The 18,956-nt window shown below is 38.4% G+C and overlaps 1 protein-coding gene across 3 annotated transcripts in view; it reads left to right on the top strand.

Moving 5' to 3' along the window:
• C33H2orf76 (chromosome 33 C2orf76 homolog) overlaps positions 1–18,956 on the top strand; it is a 71,472-nt gene that overhangs the window by 38,483 nt on the left and 14,033 nt on the right. For all 3 annotated transcript variants that reach the window (XM_043894436.1, XM_043894437.1, XM_043894435.1), the window contains 2 exons: positions 8,191–8,241; positions 16,806–16,843. In XM_043894436.1, the coding sequence (XP_043750371.1) occupies positions 8,191–8,241; positions 16,806–16,843 (89 nt within the window). The remainder of the gene's footprint in view (positions 1–8,190; positions 8,242–16,805; positions 16,844–18,956) is intronic.

Raw genomic sequence — 18,956 nt, 5'->3', positions numbered from 1 at the left:
ACTCAGCAGTGGCTACAGGACTGGAAAGGGTCAGAGGATGAGATGGTTGGATGGCATCACTGATTCAATGGACATGAGTTTGAGTAAATTCTGGGAGCTGGTGATGGCCAGGGAGGCCTGGCGCGCTGCCTGTGGTCGCAGAGTCAGACACGACTGAGTGACTGAACTGAACTGAACTGAAGGTGATAGCTGCCAGGTTTCTCTACTGTAAATTTTGATTGTACTTGAAAAGTAACTTGTTAGGGATATGCTCTGAGACTACGTGAATGTCCTGTTACTTCCCAATCTTCCATCCACTAGTTTAACATTAATTGATGATTCTTGCCTGAATCAGTTATGATGTTTGGCAAATGGTGATTCTTCTTATTCCATCGTTCCTTTTACATATATTAGTTGTTTTTCTACAGTACGGAAGAGCTTTTTACCCTACCCCCCATTCCTACTCCTGCCCCATTTATTTAATCTTTGGTTTATATCATTGTGGACTCAAGGATTCTTACTTTATTCGGAGGGTTATGATTCTTTATTTTTATTTTATTTTGATGCTCTAATCATCCTCATTTTGGCTGGGGGTAGCCAAAAACACTATTCAGAATTGCCAATGAAAGACAATAAAGCACTCCTGAATGAAGAAATTAATTAAGATTAAAGGAACTGAATTAACACATGTCTTTGGATTTTCTTTTGTTACAGAAAGAAAGGACACGGCCCCGTGTCCTTTTAACATGTCCACGTTGTTCTTTGAGCACTTCCTTACTTTTTGATCTAAGATGTTCCAGATGTGTCTTGTTCTTTCCCTACCCCAGCCCTGGAATCAGTCATTTCTCTGAGAAGCTATGATTCCATTACTGGAGAATGTTATTGGGAAACCACAAACTTGGTTTATATGTGTGCAATGCAAGTGTACATAGTTAACTTTTAAAAATGTAGTGAATTCTTGACATTTTCCTTCCTGATTGACTTTGTAAAGTTTCTAAACTCTTCTCCCTTACTTTTTTTTTTTGTTTTCATCTAATTCGAGTGGTTTTACTGCTCAGTGTTACTTGCCTAAGAAGAAAGCATGGTGTATTAACTCATAGAGAAGACAGGCTAGTCACTCTACTTGATAGGGGGAGATTGAGAGTTGGTACTAAGATATTGCCAATTACAGAGTGTCCTGTTTTTGAAAGGCTATCACCAAAAGTATATTCAGATTTTGAAAGAGAAACAAATCCCTATTTTATTTTGAAATCTGTGTGTGTATTATAGGTTACAGTGTTTCTTAGTGTTACTACGGTAAGTGCTCTGGTGTTCTTGGTACGGTGCAGAATAGATCCTCTGAAGCCCTTGAGAACAAGATGTAATCTTCAGGCTGCTCCAGTGCCAAGGGAAGACATATTCTCCCCAGGGTCACTGTGTTCTTTTCCTTCCCAAGTACCGCAGAATTGCTCCCCATTAGAGCAGTGGTGTGGATCACTGCAAATGCTCAGCACAGCCTACTCACATCTTTCACCTGTTACTTGTTTCTATTAATATTGTGCATGTGGGAAATGTGTTTCACTGATTAAAAGATAAACTTTGGGCTTCAGGCCTGTTTGAGCTGTGTGCCCTGTGCCTGTCTTTGTCCTCTGATTTGAGGTACGGTGGAACCCTACAAAGTTCATGAATTTACCTTTTATAAATTGTGTACATCACAAAGACCAAATAGCTTATTACTGAGGAATTTTTGAACTAATTTGTGCTAAGAGCTTTACGTAGATTTTCTCGTTTCCTCCTCACAGCATTCTTCTAAATTAGGAACTGTTATTATCTCCATTTTGCAGATGAAGAAACTGAAGAACAGAAAGAGAAGTCGAGACGCTTGCCTGAGATTACATGGCAAAAACTAGGCAAAGCTGCAGTCCAACCCTTGCAGTTTAGCTATACAATCATGTACTCCTAAACAGTACTCTCAGTTGCCTCTTTATTCTTCTCTATTGCCTTGCTTGCTTAAATAGAATCTCTGAAACAAATGGATTTGCTTAGAGTCAAAAGTCTTTGAATTTAGTTCATCATGCTCTACTGTTTTATTTTTAGTTGAAGTATAGTTGATTTACCATGTTTCAGGTATATAACAAACAGATTCACACACATACGTATTCTTTTTCAGATTCTCTTCCATTGTAGGTTATTATAAGATATTGAATATAGTTAGTTCATTGTGCTATACAGTAGTCCTTGTTGTTTAAATTTTATACATAGTAGTGTGTATCTGTTAATTTCAAATTTCCAATTTATCCTTCCCACTCTTTCCCTTTGATAACCATAATTTTATTTTCTATGTCTGCGAGTCTATTTTTGTTTTGTAAATAAGTTCATTTGCTTTATAGTTTTAGATTCCACAGATAAGTGATGTCATATATTTGTCTTTCTGTGTCTGACTTCATTTAGTAAGATAATGTCTAGGTTCATCCATGTTGCTGCAAATGGCACTACTTTGCTCTTTTATATGGTGAGTAATATTCCATTATATGTGTATACCACATCTTCTTTGTCCATTCCTCTGATGATGGATATTTAGGTTGCTTCCATGTCTTGGTTTTGTAAATAGTGCTGCTGTGAACATTTCAATTAAGAGTTTTTGTCTTTTTTGGATATGTGCCCAGGAGTGGGATTCCCAGATCATGTGGTAACTCTAGTTTTAGTTTTTTAAGGAGCTTCCATCCTGCTCTCCATAGTGACTGCACCAATTTATATTCCCACCAACAGTGTAGGAGGGTCCTGTTTTCTCCACACACTCCCCAGCATTTATTATTTGTAGACTTTTAAAAAATATTTTCATTTATATATTTATTTGGCTGCACCAGGTCTTAGTCTCTGGGCATGTGGGATCTAGTTCCCTAACCAGGGATTGAAGCCAGGCCCCCTGTACTGGGCACATAGGGTCTTGACCACTGGACGCCAGGGGAGTCGCCTATTTGTAGACTCTGAGGGTGGCCATTCTGACTGGTCTGAGGCCTGGTCTGATCTCATTATAGTTTTGATTTGCATTTATCTAATAATTAGCAATGTTGAGCATCTTTTCATGTTCCTGTTGGCCTTGCTTTAGTTTTGAACACCGAAAGCTGGAAGGATGCTTGACATCATGGCATAGAGAATTGTGTATACAAACCGAATGTTCATTGTGGTGGATGACTTTTTGGAGTTATTTTAGATGCCTTCTTGCCTTTCCAGTTGTCCTTTTGATAAATCACTTATTTCATCCATAGCTTAACATGGTCCTTCCCATAATTGTCTGTTTCTCCCTCAACCAAGAAACTTTGGTTAAATTTGATCCATTCTGCCTTGAGGATCATTGAACCACTCTATCATGCCATTAAAATCTAAAGTTGTATAAATATAACAAATAAGTGTAGTGGATATAAACTAGCATTTATAAATAAGTGTAAATATAATAATACATAAGATTGTATCCATATATAAGCATATAAATATAATAAAACAAATCTATTATTAACATACGGAAAATGGATATTGATCAGATATTTTGATCACAGAGGTACCATGTATTACTTTATATAGATGACAAATTTTCAGACTAATATACAAACCAATTATCTAGACTAACTACATTTTAATTATTTGTTGATCTGGCATTTTAATACTTTGCAATACTTTAGATTTGGGTTCTGAATGTAAAATTATTTTGTCTGTTAAGTAAAGAAAAGCTGTGGTGATTTTATCCAGACTTCCAATTGAGAACTCAATTCTTTATACCCCCCTTACTCCTGGTGAATTGTTACTTTGTAGAGCAGTCTGTTCTGTTGGGTGACTACTAGAATAGTTAGAAAGATTTTCCTTATCTTTTTAATCTTTATTTATTTGTTTATATCTAATTCTCCCCTCCACAGTTTCCCCTACTATTAACATATTAGTATGCTGCATTTGTTGCAGTTAATGAACCAATATTGACGCATTATTAACTACAGTCCATAGTTGATTCAGGTTTCCTTAGTTTGTAGTGATGTCCTTTTTCTGCTCCAGGACCCCAGCCAGGATACTACATTACATTTAGTTGACGTGTCTCCCTGGGCTCTGTGAACTGTGGCAGTTTCTCAGATTTTCCTTGTTTGAGGACTTCGACTGTTTTAGGGAGTACTGATCAGGCTTATTGTAGGATATCCCTCTATTGGAATGTGTTTGATGATTTTTCTCATGATCTGTCATGATTTTTCTCAGTCTGACCTTCCCCCTGTTTTTATAAAGTTTATTGAAACACAGCCACACCCATTTATTTACATATTATATGTACTGCTTTTGTGTTTCAGGGGCACTTACATAGTTGTGACAGAAACCATATGGCTCACAAAAACGAAAATATTTTTTACTGATCTTTACAGAAATAGTTTGCTGATCCCTAATGTTGGTGATTCCTCCTCATTGCATCATATCAGGAAGCACTTGGTTATTGGTAGTATTTATGAACTTACTGGATCAGCTGTTTATTAGAGAAGGATTAAACGTAGGAATGGCCAGAGGGAAAATATGCATAGGACAAAGCATGGGGAAAGGGGATGGAGCTTCCATGCCCTCCTGGAGTGCAGCATTCTCCCTGGTGTCACCGTGCGTTCACCAGCCTGGAAGCTCTCGTGATAGATGTTTAAGTCATTTGGTGAAGAGGCTGTCTACTAGATTTCTCTGTTGTAAACATATCTTTCCAACTAATAAATAGTTGAGACCATATGTGTATGTTGTTTCCAACAGTTTTAGCATCTATTTTGTTTTTAAATTCATTTTTAAATTTTTTGGCCACGCCAAAACTGTTCCTCAACTAGAGATCGAATTTGTGCCCCCTATATTGGAAGCCTGGAGTTTTAACCACAGGACTGCCAGGGAAGTCCCGGTTTTAGTATCTATTGATGATCTTTACCCAAATCTCTGGTAGTTGCAGTAACTGGGATTTTTTTCTAACTCTGTGATTCCTTCTGTGTTTATTATCTAGCATTTTTTCTGTAAAGAGGCACTCCCCTGGTGCCCCTCTTATTTAGAAAGGAACAGGATAATTTTACAGTAGCACCACCACAGAAGATACCAGCTTTAGTCCTACCCTTCTTAGTGTGGCAGATGGAAGTTGGGAGGGCTAGATTCTAGTCCTGGCTCTTGACACTTTGGGCTGATCGACTGCCTTCTTGGGACCTCAGTGCTCTAACCTGCTGATTAAAGGGATTAAATGATGCATTTTTACTCGTGTCTATTTTTGAGCACCTGCCATGTGCCAGGCACTCTGTTAGGTTTTGGCAACATGATGAAGGAAATAGGCTGTCTTCCCCACCCTCAGGGAACCAGTATTTATTAACATATAATGTGCCAGGCACTGTCTTAGGTTTTGGGAAGACAGGCCATTGTGTCTTAGTCTTTAGGAATTTATGAATTAGTAGAGAAGAGAGACCAAACTAAGTAAACAAAGCTCTAAAATTGTAAAAAATGTTATGAATGGAGGATATGAGAGGAGACCCCGCTTTTAGTAGGGCTGTCCAGGAAGGCCTCTTTGTGGAGGTGACAGCTGAGCTGAGATCCACAGATAGAAGGGAAAAACGGGCTTCTTTCATCTCTGTCATAGTCTCTCCTCTCAGAAGCCTAGACTGAAGGTAAGGCGGCGATCCGGTGTCTTGACTGTAGACATCTCTAAATGAGAATAGTTTCGTGGCACTGTACCTTAGTCCTTTCTTCAGGGAGTTTTGCTGTCTAGTTTAGGAAATACAAATGGCAGTAAATTAAACAGATCTAATTCTTCTTTCTGATATTTAGTTAATACTTCTTTGGCCTATAATTCAAAAGTGAGAAGCAAAAGATAAAATGAAGTTCTGTCTCTGCTAAGGCTAAAACACAGGTTTCAGATGGAGGTTGGGCGGGTGAATGTGGACTCCACAGACAGGTTTCCTTTGGCCTACGGCATTTTTTTTTTCTTTTTTGGCTGCATAGGCTCTTTGTTGCTGTGCGTGGGATCTTCATCGTGGCACATGGGCTTGTTGCCCTGTGGCATGTCTTGCCGGGGAAATCCCATGGAGAGAGGAGCCTGGCGGGATACAGTCCATGGGGTTGCAAGAGTAGGATATGACTGAGGGACTCAACCACCACCAATGTGGGGATCTTAGTTCCCCAATCAGGAACCGAACCTGTGTCCCCTGCATTGGAAGGCGAATTCTTAACCACTGGATCACCAGAGAAGTCCCTGCCTACAGTATTTTAAAAGTCAATACAATCCACCCAACCCCCCCCCCACCCCAGACTTAGGGTTCCCATTTGAATCTTTAGGTGACCAACTAGAGTGAAGGGACCGCCCCTCCTTTAGTGGGACGCTTGCTGGTGCCTCACGGCCCTCTCCTGATTGCCCAGCCTCACTCAGTCCTGTAGTCTGGTCGGCCTCCTGTGCTTGTGTTTGTCTGAGAATCATCTCAGCAGGTTTTCATTTTGAGTCTAAATATGCTTGGGACTGGCCGGGTGTGGGGCTGGGTGATTCTGGCATGTGGCAGGTGAGATCAAAGCCCTAACTGTGAACACAGCTTTGTTAAAGGATTCACAGGGAGGGTGCCCTCTCAAGAGTGGGGACTTGTCTCAGCAACTTCTTATTTGCCCTGTCCCTGGAATACTTGGTAGTGGGTACTTTAAATGCTTGTAACATAAATGAATAAATCATATTTTAATTTTGGTATTTATTTGGGCTTTAAAATTTGGGCTTTCCTGGTGACTCAGTGGTAGAGAATCTGCCTGCAGTGCAAGAGATGTGGGTTTAATCCCTGGGTCAGGAAGATACCCTGGAGAAGGGAATGGCTACCGACTCCAGTATTCTTACCTGGAGAATTCCATGGACAGAGCAGCTTGGTAGACTACAGTCCATGGGATTGCAAAGGAGTCGGACAAAACTTGGCAACTAACACTTTTTCACTTTCACTGACCTTTAAAAGGTTAAATGTACTTAAGCACTTTTCCTAATTCATATGTGTAGGTTTTTAAAAAAGTTTTCTTTGGTAACACATTCTTGTGGTTTTTAAGATGAATGTGTAAAAAGGAATACAGTGAAAAGTCTCCTTCCCACTTCTGTTCTTTATCTGACCAGTGCATCATGCTCTCTCCCATGGAAGTGTAAACAAGAGCAAATATATATTCTTATTTTTCCTCTCTTTTTTTCAAAAGGTAGTGTACTAAAAATAATGCTCTGCCTTAGGCCTCCTTTGCTCTTAAAAAAAAAATTTTTTTTTTAAAAATTTGTTTAATTTTTGGCTGTATCAGGTCTTCGTTGCTGCGCACAGGCTTTCTCTAGCTGCGGCACGTGGGGGCTGCTCTCTGGTTGCTGGGCACAGACCTCCACTGTGGTGGCTTCTCTTGTTAAGGAGCACCAGGCTCTAGAGCGTGGGTTCAGTAGTTGTGGCGCACAGGCTTGCTTGCTCTGTGGCATGTGGGATCTTCTGGACCAGGGATGGGACCCGTGTTCTCTGCACTGGCAGGCAGACTCTTACCCACTTGGACCCCCAGGAAGATCTGCTTCCTTTACTCTTGACATATCTTGAAGATCTTATCATATTAGTAAAGAGCTTCTCCTTCTTTTTTGGTTGTTTTACTGGTTGTTGAAAAATACGTTTAATTGTTTGGACATAGTATAGTTTATTTAGGAAGTCCCCTCATTGAGAGACACTTGGATCTTCCCAGGCAGTTGCTATTGCAAACAGTGCTACAGTGAGTACCTTTGTTTAAGTCATTTCACACACACACACACACACACACACACACACATGAGTGTGCAAAGTATATTTCTATGGTGAATTCTCCAAGTGGAATTGTTAGGTCAATGCATATGTAATTTAGATATATGTTACTTAATTTCCCTCTGTAAGGGTAGTAGTTTAATTAATTATTAATTAAAACTAATACTAGTGTTTGAAAACACTTTTAAAAAAAATTTACTGTTTTCTTTGCTGAGTTAGAGTAGTTACATTATAGGTTATATGAATTTTGGTAAGAGTGATAAGATTGTTCTAGATCATTGGTTTCTACTACTGACCCCAAGAGATTCTCAGATTCATATGCTAAATGAACATCGACTATATAATAATGTTTCACACATGTACTATATATTTCAAGTGTATGTAGATGCTATTGTATAATAAAATGCCAATTCTCTTAATACTATGACTATTTGAATATTTTATAATAAAAATACTTTTTATCTTACAGATATCCCTTTGAGGACCAGCCTTCCACCACCATTCAGAAATTATAAATATGGTAACCAATTTTTCTTATTCTTTTAAAACATAAATTTCACATTAGTTTTATTTTGAAATAAATTTGGTTTTCAGAAGTGAGTTTGAAATCTGTATATAAAAACCAATATGGAAGTTATTTAAAAATATAGGAATTCTAGTATATCATTAAAGTATATACTACTTGTGTCATCAAGTTGCGTATTTATGAGGAATAGCATGTTTGGAAAACTGAAGTGAATTTCTTTGTCAGGTAATCAGATAAAGGAGAAATGATTAAAGACTAGGAACTAAAAGAAGAGATTTAACATTTTAGATGTCAATAACTTGAGTACGTTGGCTTCCCTGGTGCCCCCGTGGTAAAGAATTTACCTGCCAACGTAGGAGCTGCTGCGGCTGCTGCTAAGTCGCTCAGTCGTGTCCGACTCTGTGCGACCCCAGAGACGGCAGCCCACCAGGCTCCCCCGTCCCTGGGCTTCTCCAGGCAAGAACGCTGGAGTGGGTTGCCATGTCCTTCTCCAATGCATGAAAGTGAAAGTGAAAGTGAAGTCGCTCAGTCGTGTCCAACTCTTCGCGACCCCATGGACTGCAGCCTACCAGGCTCCTCCATCCATGGGATTTTCCAGGCAAGAGTACTGGAGTGGATTTCCCATTGCCTTCTCCAGCCAACGCAGGACAGGTAGGTTCAATCCTTGGGTCAGGAAGATCCCCCGGAGAAGGAAATGGCAACCTACACTAGTATTCTTGCCTGGGAAATCCCATGGACGGAGGAGCCTGGTGGGCAATAGTCCGTAGGATTGAAAAAGAGTCGGATTCTACTTAGCGAATAAACAACAACAGCAACAACTTGAGCATGTTACATAGTAATTTCATATGTTGCAAAAATCACTGATTTTAAAATGTAGTAATAAGTCAAGAAGCTAGGTTTCATTATTCATTATAAAGGTGTTACAGTTATTAACCTTCAGGATAGTGACACTCACCAAACTTTGGATTTGAGACTTCACTTGAGAATTACGATGCACCTAATAAATATTTCTGTTAATTGGTGCAGACATTTTAAAGCATAAATTTTTAATTACCCTAGATCATTTCTGGAGTGTTTTTTAATTCTGCTGCCATTTGGTAGAGCAACTTTTGACATAAAATACTTTGAAATCACAGTCTTCACCGTGTGTATGCATTTTAATATCCAGAGACTAATTGTGAGGTCACAAGGGGTAGTCAAGCAGAAGTTAAAGGCACTGAGTCAAAAGTACTTTGATTTATTGGACTTAAAGAATTTACATACTAAATATTGAATAAGAGAAAGGAATAAAAAGCATGATTAAGTAAATATGAAACTTTTCAGTTCTGTCTTTCACGGCTTTCAAAGTGTCAAGCCTTGAGATACAACCTTAAACTTGAATCTGCCTACAGATGCCACTTCAAATTAGCATAGTTACATGTGGGTTCCCTTTTTGCATGCTGTGGATGTGTATTCAAACTTGTGTTCCATGGAAATTATTTTGAAAGATAAGTTTAAGATAATGAAATTATCAAAATATCTGGCTGCTAATCATCATGATGGTAAATAATGTATTCCTTCAATTTTTCCCTTTGTTGGTATTTGTGTATTTAAGTGTGATGTTGGGTACATATATTAGTTTGTTAGTGGGTGGAGTATCTTCTTGTATTGATTCTTTTATCATTTTATAGTGTCTTTCTTTCTTTATGGCCTTTGTTAAAAAGTCTGTTTTGTCTGACATGAGTATTTTGCCACCCTGCTTTCTTATCCTTTTTGTTTGCACAAGATATCTTTAAAAATCTTTTTTTATTTATTTTTTAAATTGAATTATACTTAATTTATAATTTCTGTTATACAACAAAGTGACTCATATATATGTATGTATGTATGTGTGTGTGTATATTCTTTTTCATTATGATTTATTCCAGGACATTGAATATAATTTCCTGTGCTATACAATAGGACCTTGTTGTCCATCCATTCTATATGTAATTTTTGCATCTATGAAACCCAAGATTGCCGGGAGAAATGTCAATAACCTCAGATACGCAGATGACACCACCCTTATGGCAGAAAGTGAAGAGGACGTCAAGAGCCTCTTGATGGTGGTGAAAGAGAGGGGAAAGTCTAGCTTAAAACTAAACATTCAAAAAATGAAGATCATGGCATCTGATCCCATCACTTCATGGCAAATAGATGCGGAAACAATGGAAACACTGAGAGACTTTGTTTTCTTGGGCCCCAAAATCACTGCAGATGGTAGCTGCAGCTATGAAATTAAAAGATGCTTGCTCCTTCAAAGAAAAGCTATGACAAACCTAGACAGCGTATTAAAAAGCAGAGACATTACTTTGCCGACAAAGGTCTGTCTAGTCAAAGCTATGGTTTTTCCAGTAGTCATGTACAGATGTGAGAGTTGGACCATAAAGAAGGCTGAGTGCTGAAGAATCGATGCTTTTGAAGTGTAGTGTTGGAGAAGGCTCTTGAGAATCCCTTGGACTTCAAGGAGATCAAACCAGTCAATCCTAAAGAAAATCAACCCTAAATATTCATTGGAAGGACTGATGCTGAAGTTGAAGCTCCAGTATTTTGGCTACTTGAGGCGAAGAGCTGACTCATTAGAAAAGACCCTGATTCTGGGAAAGATTGAAGGCAGGAGGAGAAAGGGATGACGAGGATAAGATGGTTGGATGGCATAACCGACTCAATGGGTATGAGTTTGAGCAAGCTCCAGAAATGGTGAAGGACAGGGAAGCCTGGCGTGCCGCAGTCCATGGGCTCACAAAGAGTTGGACACGACTGAGTGACTGAACAAGAACAAACCCCAAAACTCCCAGTCTGTCCCTCCCCGCTGCTCTTGGCAACCACAGATCTGTTCTCTGTGGTTTTGAGTCTATTTCTGCTTTGTAAACTCATTTCTGTCATATTTAGATTCTACATTAAAGTGCTATCATATGGCATTTGTCTTTCTGACTTCACTTAGTATGATAATCTCTGGTTGCATCCATGTTGCTAGAAGTGTCATCGTTTCCTCCTTTGTTATGACTGAGTACTGTTCCATTGTGTATATGTACCACGCCTATTTATCCCTTCCTCTGTTGAAAGACATTTATGTGGCTTCCATGTCCTGGCTGTTGTGAACAGTGCTGTTGTGACCATAGGAGTGCATGTACCACTTTGAATTATAGTTTGTCCACATGTATACACAGGAGTGGGGATGTTGGATCATATGGTACTCTAGTTTTAGTTCTTTAAGGAAATTCCATAGTGTTCTCTATAGTAACTACACCAGTTTACACTTCCACAAACAGTGTAGGAGGGTTCCCTTTTCCCCACACCCTCTCCAGCATTTGTTATTTGTAGACTTTTTAATGATAGCTATTGTGACTGCTGTGAGGTGGTACCTCACTGTAGTTTTGATTTGCATTTCTCTAATAATTAGCAATGTTGAGCATCTTTTCACATGCTTATTGGTCATCTCTTTGTCTTCTCTGGAGAAATACCTGTTTAGATCTTCTGCTCATTTTTTGATTGGGTTTGTTGTTATTGTTGTATAAGCTGCTTGTATATTTTGGAAACTAAGCCCTTGTTGGTCGCATCACTTGCAAATATTTTGTCCCTTTATGTAAGTTGTCTTTTGTTTTGTTTATGGTTTCCTTGGCTGTGCAAAAGCTTCTAAGTTTGATTAGGTCCCATTTGTTTATTTTTCTATTGCCTCTTGCCTTGGGAGACCAACCTAGACCAACCTAGACAGCAACCTGTGACCACCTAGACAGCATATTAAAAAGCAGAGACATTACTTTGCTGACAAAGATCTGTCTAGTCAAAGCTATGGTTTTTCCAGTAGTCAAGTATGGATGTGAGAGTTGGACTATAAAGAAAGCTGAGTGCTGAAGAATTGATACTTTTGAACTGTGATGTTGGAGAAGGCTCTTGAGAGTCCCTTGGACTGCAAGGAGATCAAACCAGTCCATCCTAGAGGAAATCAGTCCTGAATATTCATTGGAAGGACTGAAGCTGAAGCTCCCAGTACTTTGGCTGCCTGCTGTGAAGGACTGACTCATTTGAAAAGACCCTGATGCTGGGAAAGATTGAGGGTAGGAGGAGAAGGGGACGACAGAGGATGGGATGGTTGGATGGCATCACGGACTGATGGATCTGAGTTTGAGCAAGCTCTGGAAGTTGGTGATGGACAGGGAAGCCTGGCGTGCTGCAGTCCGTGGGGTCGCCAAGAGTCAGACGTGACTGCGCGACTGAACTGAACTTGGGAGACTGACCTCAGAAAATATTGGTGTGATTTGTGTCAGAAAATGTCTTGTCTGTGTTCTCTTGTAAGAGCATCATGGTGTCTTGTCTTAGGTTTACGTCTTTAAGCCATTTTGAGTTTATTTTTGTGCATGTTGTATGGATGTGTTCTGACTTTACTGATTTACATGTGGCAAAATCACTTGCTAAAGAGACTTTTCCCCCTTTTATGCTGTTGCCACTTTGTCAAAGATTTTTTTTTTTCCACATGAAAATTATAGTAGCTTTATTCATAACCACCCAAATTAGAAGCATTCACGATAGGCTTCAATAAGTGAATGGCTAAAAAGACTGTGGCATGTACATACGACAGAACATTATTCAGCCACAAAATGATATAAGCTAATCAAGCCACAAAACAACACAGAAAGTGAAAGCAAAGTCACTCAGCTGTGTCTGACTCTTTGCAACCCCATGGACTATAGCTGACCAGGCTTCTCCGTCCATGAGATTTTTCCAGGCAAGAATACTGGAGTGGGTTGCCATTTCCTTCTCCACACTTTGTCAAAGATTAATTGACTGTATTGTGGTTTTATTTCTGGGCTCTCTGTTATGTTCCATTGATCTATATGTCTGTTTTTGCCCCAATACCACGCTGTTTTGATCACTGTAGCTTTGTAGTATTGTTACTATTAGAGTATCAATTGACTCCTTCCCGAATTCTGGGAGGGTTTGCCTCCTGTTTTGTTTTTTTTCCTCAGGAGTGCTCTGGCAGTTGTGGTCTTTTATAGCTCTATACATGAATCTTTCCTGTCCCCTCACTTTCAATGTATGTGTGTCCTTCACCCTAAAGTAGGCAACATATTGTAAGCTGTTGTTTTACTATCCAGTCTGTCACTCTTAAGCCTTTTGATTGGAGCATTTAGATAATTGATAATTAAGGTAATTATTGCCAGATATGTTTTTATTGCCATTTAAACCTTGTTTTGCAGTTGATTTTGTACTTTTTCCTTGTTCCTTTTTCTTTTACCATGGTGGCAGATAATGTATCTTTCTTATTAGTCCACCTTATTAACATCCACTTGTCCTATTGTTTCTATCCTACTCAGATGAATTGGCAGGAAAAACGAACACATTTGCCTGTGAAGAAATTAGAGAAGCACCATGGTTTTGGTAGAATTCAAGTGTCTGTGTTTGGCCCTTTAACAGTCTGCCACTTCGTTTTTGACGAGAAACGTTGAAGTGCTCCTTGCTCACCTGTCCTTGTCCTGCCGTGTTGCTACAGTCTCTGTGGGCCTGAACGCACTGGGTGTTGGGAGTGGAAGGGGCACAGAGTCATATTTCATTTTTGTTGGTTGCCATCTCTGTGCCCTTGGGCAGAGGTCCAGTCTCTCTGCCAGGCTGCGAAGTCAGAGCTTTCTCAGAGCCCTGCCTCCCATTCAGTTGGCATCTGCATCTATTACTGATTTACTCTGGCCCGACGGTGTGTTCCTAAAGCACACACCCAATGTGCGCAGTGAATGTTTGCTGTTGTGCAATGTGAGGCTGCTAATTCTGTTTGTTTCTAAGGCTGTGTGAGATTACAGTAAACAATGTGAACACATTAAATACTCTGAAAATGTAAATCTTGTTTTTGTCTGTATGAGGTTGTTTTCCTCAAGAAATCTGTACTAAGGAAATAGTACCAGCAGAAGTTGTTTCTGTTAATAATTAAAACTGTTGTGTTTTTTTTTAAGAAGTAAAAACAAGTGGAAAAGATGATTTAACAAAGAAAGGGGCATTTATTTTCTTCCCAATTCTTACCAATTTCTGTTGGAGAGAAAAATCTGGTGAAAATTTATGTTCAAAGCATTTATTTTTCTGCTAAAAATAAAAATTGCCTCTTTATTGTGGTGCTGCAGAGCATATCAGAGTAAAGATATTTCTAACTTAAAGAATTATTAGCAAAATATATAGAACATGATGACACTTGGAGAGGTCAGTCTGCAATTTTGCAGGTCGATTGTAATGGACTTTAATCAAGGTCCTTTTGTTTAAAAAAACAACAACTACTATTGGCTTCTCTAACTTGTCTCTAGTAACAAACAATATATATTTATAGTGAGAAAAAGAATAGGTATATTAGATATAATAGTATAATATTAGATACAATATTATATTAATATTATATAATATATATAATAATATTAGATATAATAGTATAATAGATAACTCAAAAGTCATATCTGTTTATTTTCTTGTGTACATTGTAAGCTTGTTTTTAGCCATTGTGACCTATTTTATATCCTAAATGTGTATATTTTGCTTAGGTTAGATTGATTTTTATAAGGCTGACCTTATAGTAAAAATTGTAATAGGCAATTGAAAGTTTACTATTTAAAATAATGAGCATTTCAGAGTGCCTGTTCTTAACTAAATAGGTACCCTAATTTTTCTTTATTATTAGAACATAGTTAAATCAAGGTTTTTTTGTCTTTAACAGAGTCTTTCATTTCACTGAAATTCCTTGTTGAATCAAATAGCATGATTGATAGAAATGAATTTTAGCTTAAGGTTAAGAGTTTACTCACATATAATAATATGTGTAACTATAGTAAATTAATTAAATGGCTAGGTAAAACTGAGTGGAGAATTAGAAACTTTCTGAATTTAAACCTGTTGAATGCTATGTCTGTTTTATAATTAAGAACTGATTATTGCCCAGTTAGAAATAGCCAATGTAGAGAAACTACTTACTGGAAAAACACAGTGTAGCCTGACTTCAAGATAAACAGATTAAGGAGTGAAGGAGAGATTGAATAAAGCAGATTAGGTGGTGTGAGCCTGTGTAGTATTTGAAAACCAGGAGACAGATATTGGTAGTCTTTGGGTATTAGCAGCCTTGATCAGATTACCAGTGCATCCTTGATGGTGTTATATTCTGAGAGTGGTAGCAACTTGTTGCTATGATCATTTGACCTCCTGTCACTGAATCTCTTCTGAGAGATTAGTAGAAAAATAGTAGTAGTAGACATTAACAAAGACAGACTTTTAAAAAAACCTTATTTGCTAATCTTAGCATTTAGGGACTCTAACAAACAAGATAGAGTTATGTCATTCAGCTATCTTCCTAAGGGCTGAGTTGACTACAGGTTATGGTACAAACACAGTTGTATTTGTCAAAGTTCAGTTGCTCAGTCGTGTCTGACTCTCTGCGACCCCATGAACCACAGAACGCCAGGCCTCCCTGTCCATCACCAGCTCCTGGAGTCCACCCAAACCCATGTCCATTGAGTTGGTGATGCCATCCAACCATCTCATCCTCTGTCGTCCCCTTCTGCTCCTGCCCTCAATCTTTCCCAGCATCAGGGTCTTTTCAAATGAGTCTGCTCTTCGCATCAGGTGGCCAAAGTATTGGAGTTTCAGCTTCAACATCAATCCTTCCAATGAACACCCAGGACTTATCTCCTTTAGGATGGACTTGCAGTTCAAGGGACTCTCAAGAGTCTTCTCCAATACCACAGTTCAAAAGCATCAGTTCTTCGGCACTCAGCTTTCATTATAGTCCAACTCTCACATCCATACATGACCAGTGGAAAAACCATAGCCTTGGCTAGATGGACCTTTGTTGACAAAGTAATGTCTCTGCTTTTTAATATGCTATCTAGGTTGGTCATAACTTTCCTTCCAAGGAGTAAGCGTCTTTTAATTCCATGGCTGCAATCATCATCTGCAGTGATTTGGGAGCCCAAAAAGTAAAGTCAGCCACTGTTTCCACTGTTTCCCCATCTATTAGCCATGAAGTGATGGGACTGGATGCCATGATCTTAGTTTTCTGAATGTTGAGCTTTAAGTCAACTTTTTCACTCTCCTCTTTCGCTCCTCATCAGCCAGAGCTTTAAAATATTTTATACAGTGATATTTAATTTTAATGATATGCAAATGTAATATTTCTTTTACAGCATGTTAGATTTTTAAGTGAACCTGATCATAAGGCAGGGACCCAGATTTCTCACTTTCCTAGCTGCCACCCTCCCCATCTCACCACAGACCTCATCTCACTTTGTGTATGTGTGCACTCACTTGTGTCTGACTTTGTGACCCCATGGGTTGCAGCCCACCAGGCCCCTCTGTCCGTGGGATTTTCCAGGTGAGGATACTGGAGAGGGTGTCACTTCCTTCTCCAGGGGATCTTCCCGACCCAGGGATCGAACCCTCATCTCTTGTGTCTCCTTCATTGGTAGATCCTTTACCACTATTGCCACCAGGGAAGCCTTTTAATCTCACTTCGATAAGTTTGAAATGAAGCTTTAGAATAATTTTAGTAAAAAGACAGTTTGTTTTTTTTCTTTCAGATAAACTGAAGATTGTTCATCAAGCACATAAATCAAAGGTATGTTTCATATGTACAGTATCTGGCACATAGCAGGTAATCAATTTTGGTTGACTCAGTGAATAAATGAATGAACATGTGTACTTCTTCTTTTTTTTCCATTTATTTTTATTAGTTGGAGGCTAATTACTTTACAACATTGTAGTGGTTTTTGCCATACATTGACATGAATCAGCCATGGATTTACATGTGTTCCCCATCCTGATCCCCCCTCCTGCCTCCCTTTCCATCCCATCCCTCTGGGTTTTCCCAGTGCACCAGCCCTGAGCACTTGTCTCATGCATCCAACCTGGGCTGGTAACATGTGTACTTCCAAGATATTTTTCATTATAATAGCATTTTTCATTTTGAATTTACCCTTTAAATAGCCTTTTATCCATTAAAAGAAAAAAAGAAACCCTCTAAAATTGTATTCCTGTTGGTAATAGATTCTTTTTTTTAAAAAGTATTAATTTAAAAAAAAATGTTGTTAATATATTGAGTTGACCAAAAAGTTTGTTCGGGTACAGAAAAATGAACTTTTTGGTCAACACAGTATATCAAGCAAATGTTTAACAAGCATAAAACTTGTTGAAATAAATTCAGCTTACAAATAAAGGAAATCAAATATTATATCTAGTCCAATTTCTTTGATTTTCTTATTTCTATACCAGAAGAGAGCATTATGAAAATAATGTGTTTTCTCTCACTTGACTCTCTCTGTATGTTAAGAGAAGGCCCCGTACTGTGGCTCTCGGAAACAGACCTACTAGTTTCACAGAGGACATGGCCCTCCCCAAAGAGGACTGCTTAGTTATGTGTTTATAGTATGTTTACATTTCCGTCTTCATACTTTTTTAGAACAATGTTTTTATGTTTGCATCTCATGTAGATAGACGAGAGTGATCTTTTTTCTTGAATCTCAGTGACCTCATATAGACTTCTCATTGAAACAATAATCTCTATTATAGAAACTACTCAAGGACAAGGGACTGTATTTTATTCCTCATATCTCCAATACCTAGCACAATGCCTCATTCAAAGAAGTGTTTCCGTAACAATTTTTGAAGGAAGTATTTATTTATGGATTCATTTAATTTTATTCTCTTTGCTAGTCATAGATTATGCCCCCCATAAACTCAGTCAGCTTTCAAATAAACGTATAACAAGAGGTCATAAAGAGGATGGCATGAGGGTATGTCTGTTGACTGTGGGTTAGTAACTCAAAATTTTTTTTTCCCTGTGGCTTAAAACAACACACATTTACTGTCTTAAAGTTCTGGAGGTCAGAAATCTGAAATCAGTTTCCCTGGGCTAAAATCAAGCTGGTTCTTTCCGATAACTTTATTTTTCTATGCCAAGGACTATGTATACAAATTTGACAGCATCCAATTGTCAAATGCTTTGAAATTTAGTGCTTGAGTATGTCTGGGACTATGGTGTGGAATCTTTACTTTGTATGGATGCTAGAATTGTATCTGGCCACAGACTCCATCCGTTTTCTCTTGTCCAAGCCAGGACTGTTTTTAGGCTTGTCCCTAAAATGTGGAGAATGGGAATCTTGATCTTATTGTAGAAAGAAAATAAATAAAGTTAGAATGAAACAATAGGCTCTTTAAAAATGTTGTCATCCTCCATTTAGTGTTGCATTTATATCATAGCTCGCTCATATGCTCGTTTCCTAAAAGGGAATAATAAGTAGAGTATTCCTTTATCCTAATGAAGACCTAGTTCATAATATTCAAATTAATCAGTATTATGACATTTTAAAAAATCAGGAAGTTTTCCCGCTATAGTTGAAAATATCTTAGAATTGTTTCTTATATTTAAAACATATGTTCCATCTTGGCACATTAGAGTTGTGAAATTAGAGCCCATTTTTCAGTTGAGCAATGTATTTACTTAAAGATTCTACAAACAAATTGAGTCACTGAGGATGTTTCTGGAATCTGGCTTTATAAACTTACATCTAAATCATAGAGATTCTAGTTGAGATTGTTGTTATTTAGTTACTAAGTTGTGTCCAACTCTTTTGCGACCCCATGGACTGTAGCCCCACCAGGCTCCTCTGTCCATGGGATTACCCAGGCAAGAATCCTGGAGTGGGTTGCTGTTTCCTTCTCCAGGGGATCTT

The sequence above is a fragment of the Cervus elaphus genome, chromosome 33 (assembly GCF_910594005.1).
Source record: "Cervus elaphus chromosome 33, mCerEla1.1, whole genome shotgun sequence".
Lineage (NCBI taxonomy): Eukaryota > Metazoa > Chordata > Mammalia > Artiodactyla > Cervidae > Cervus > Cervus elaphus.
This window is presented reverse-complemented; position numbering and strand designations above follow the sequence as displayed.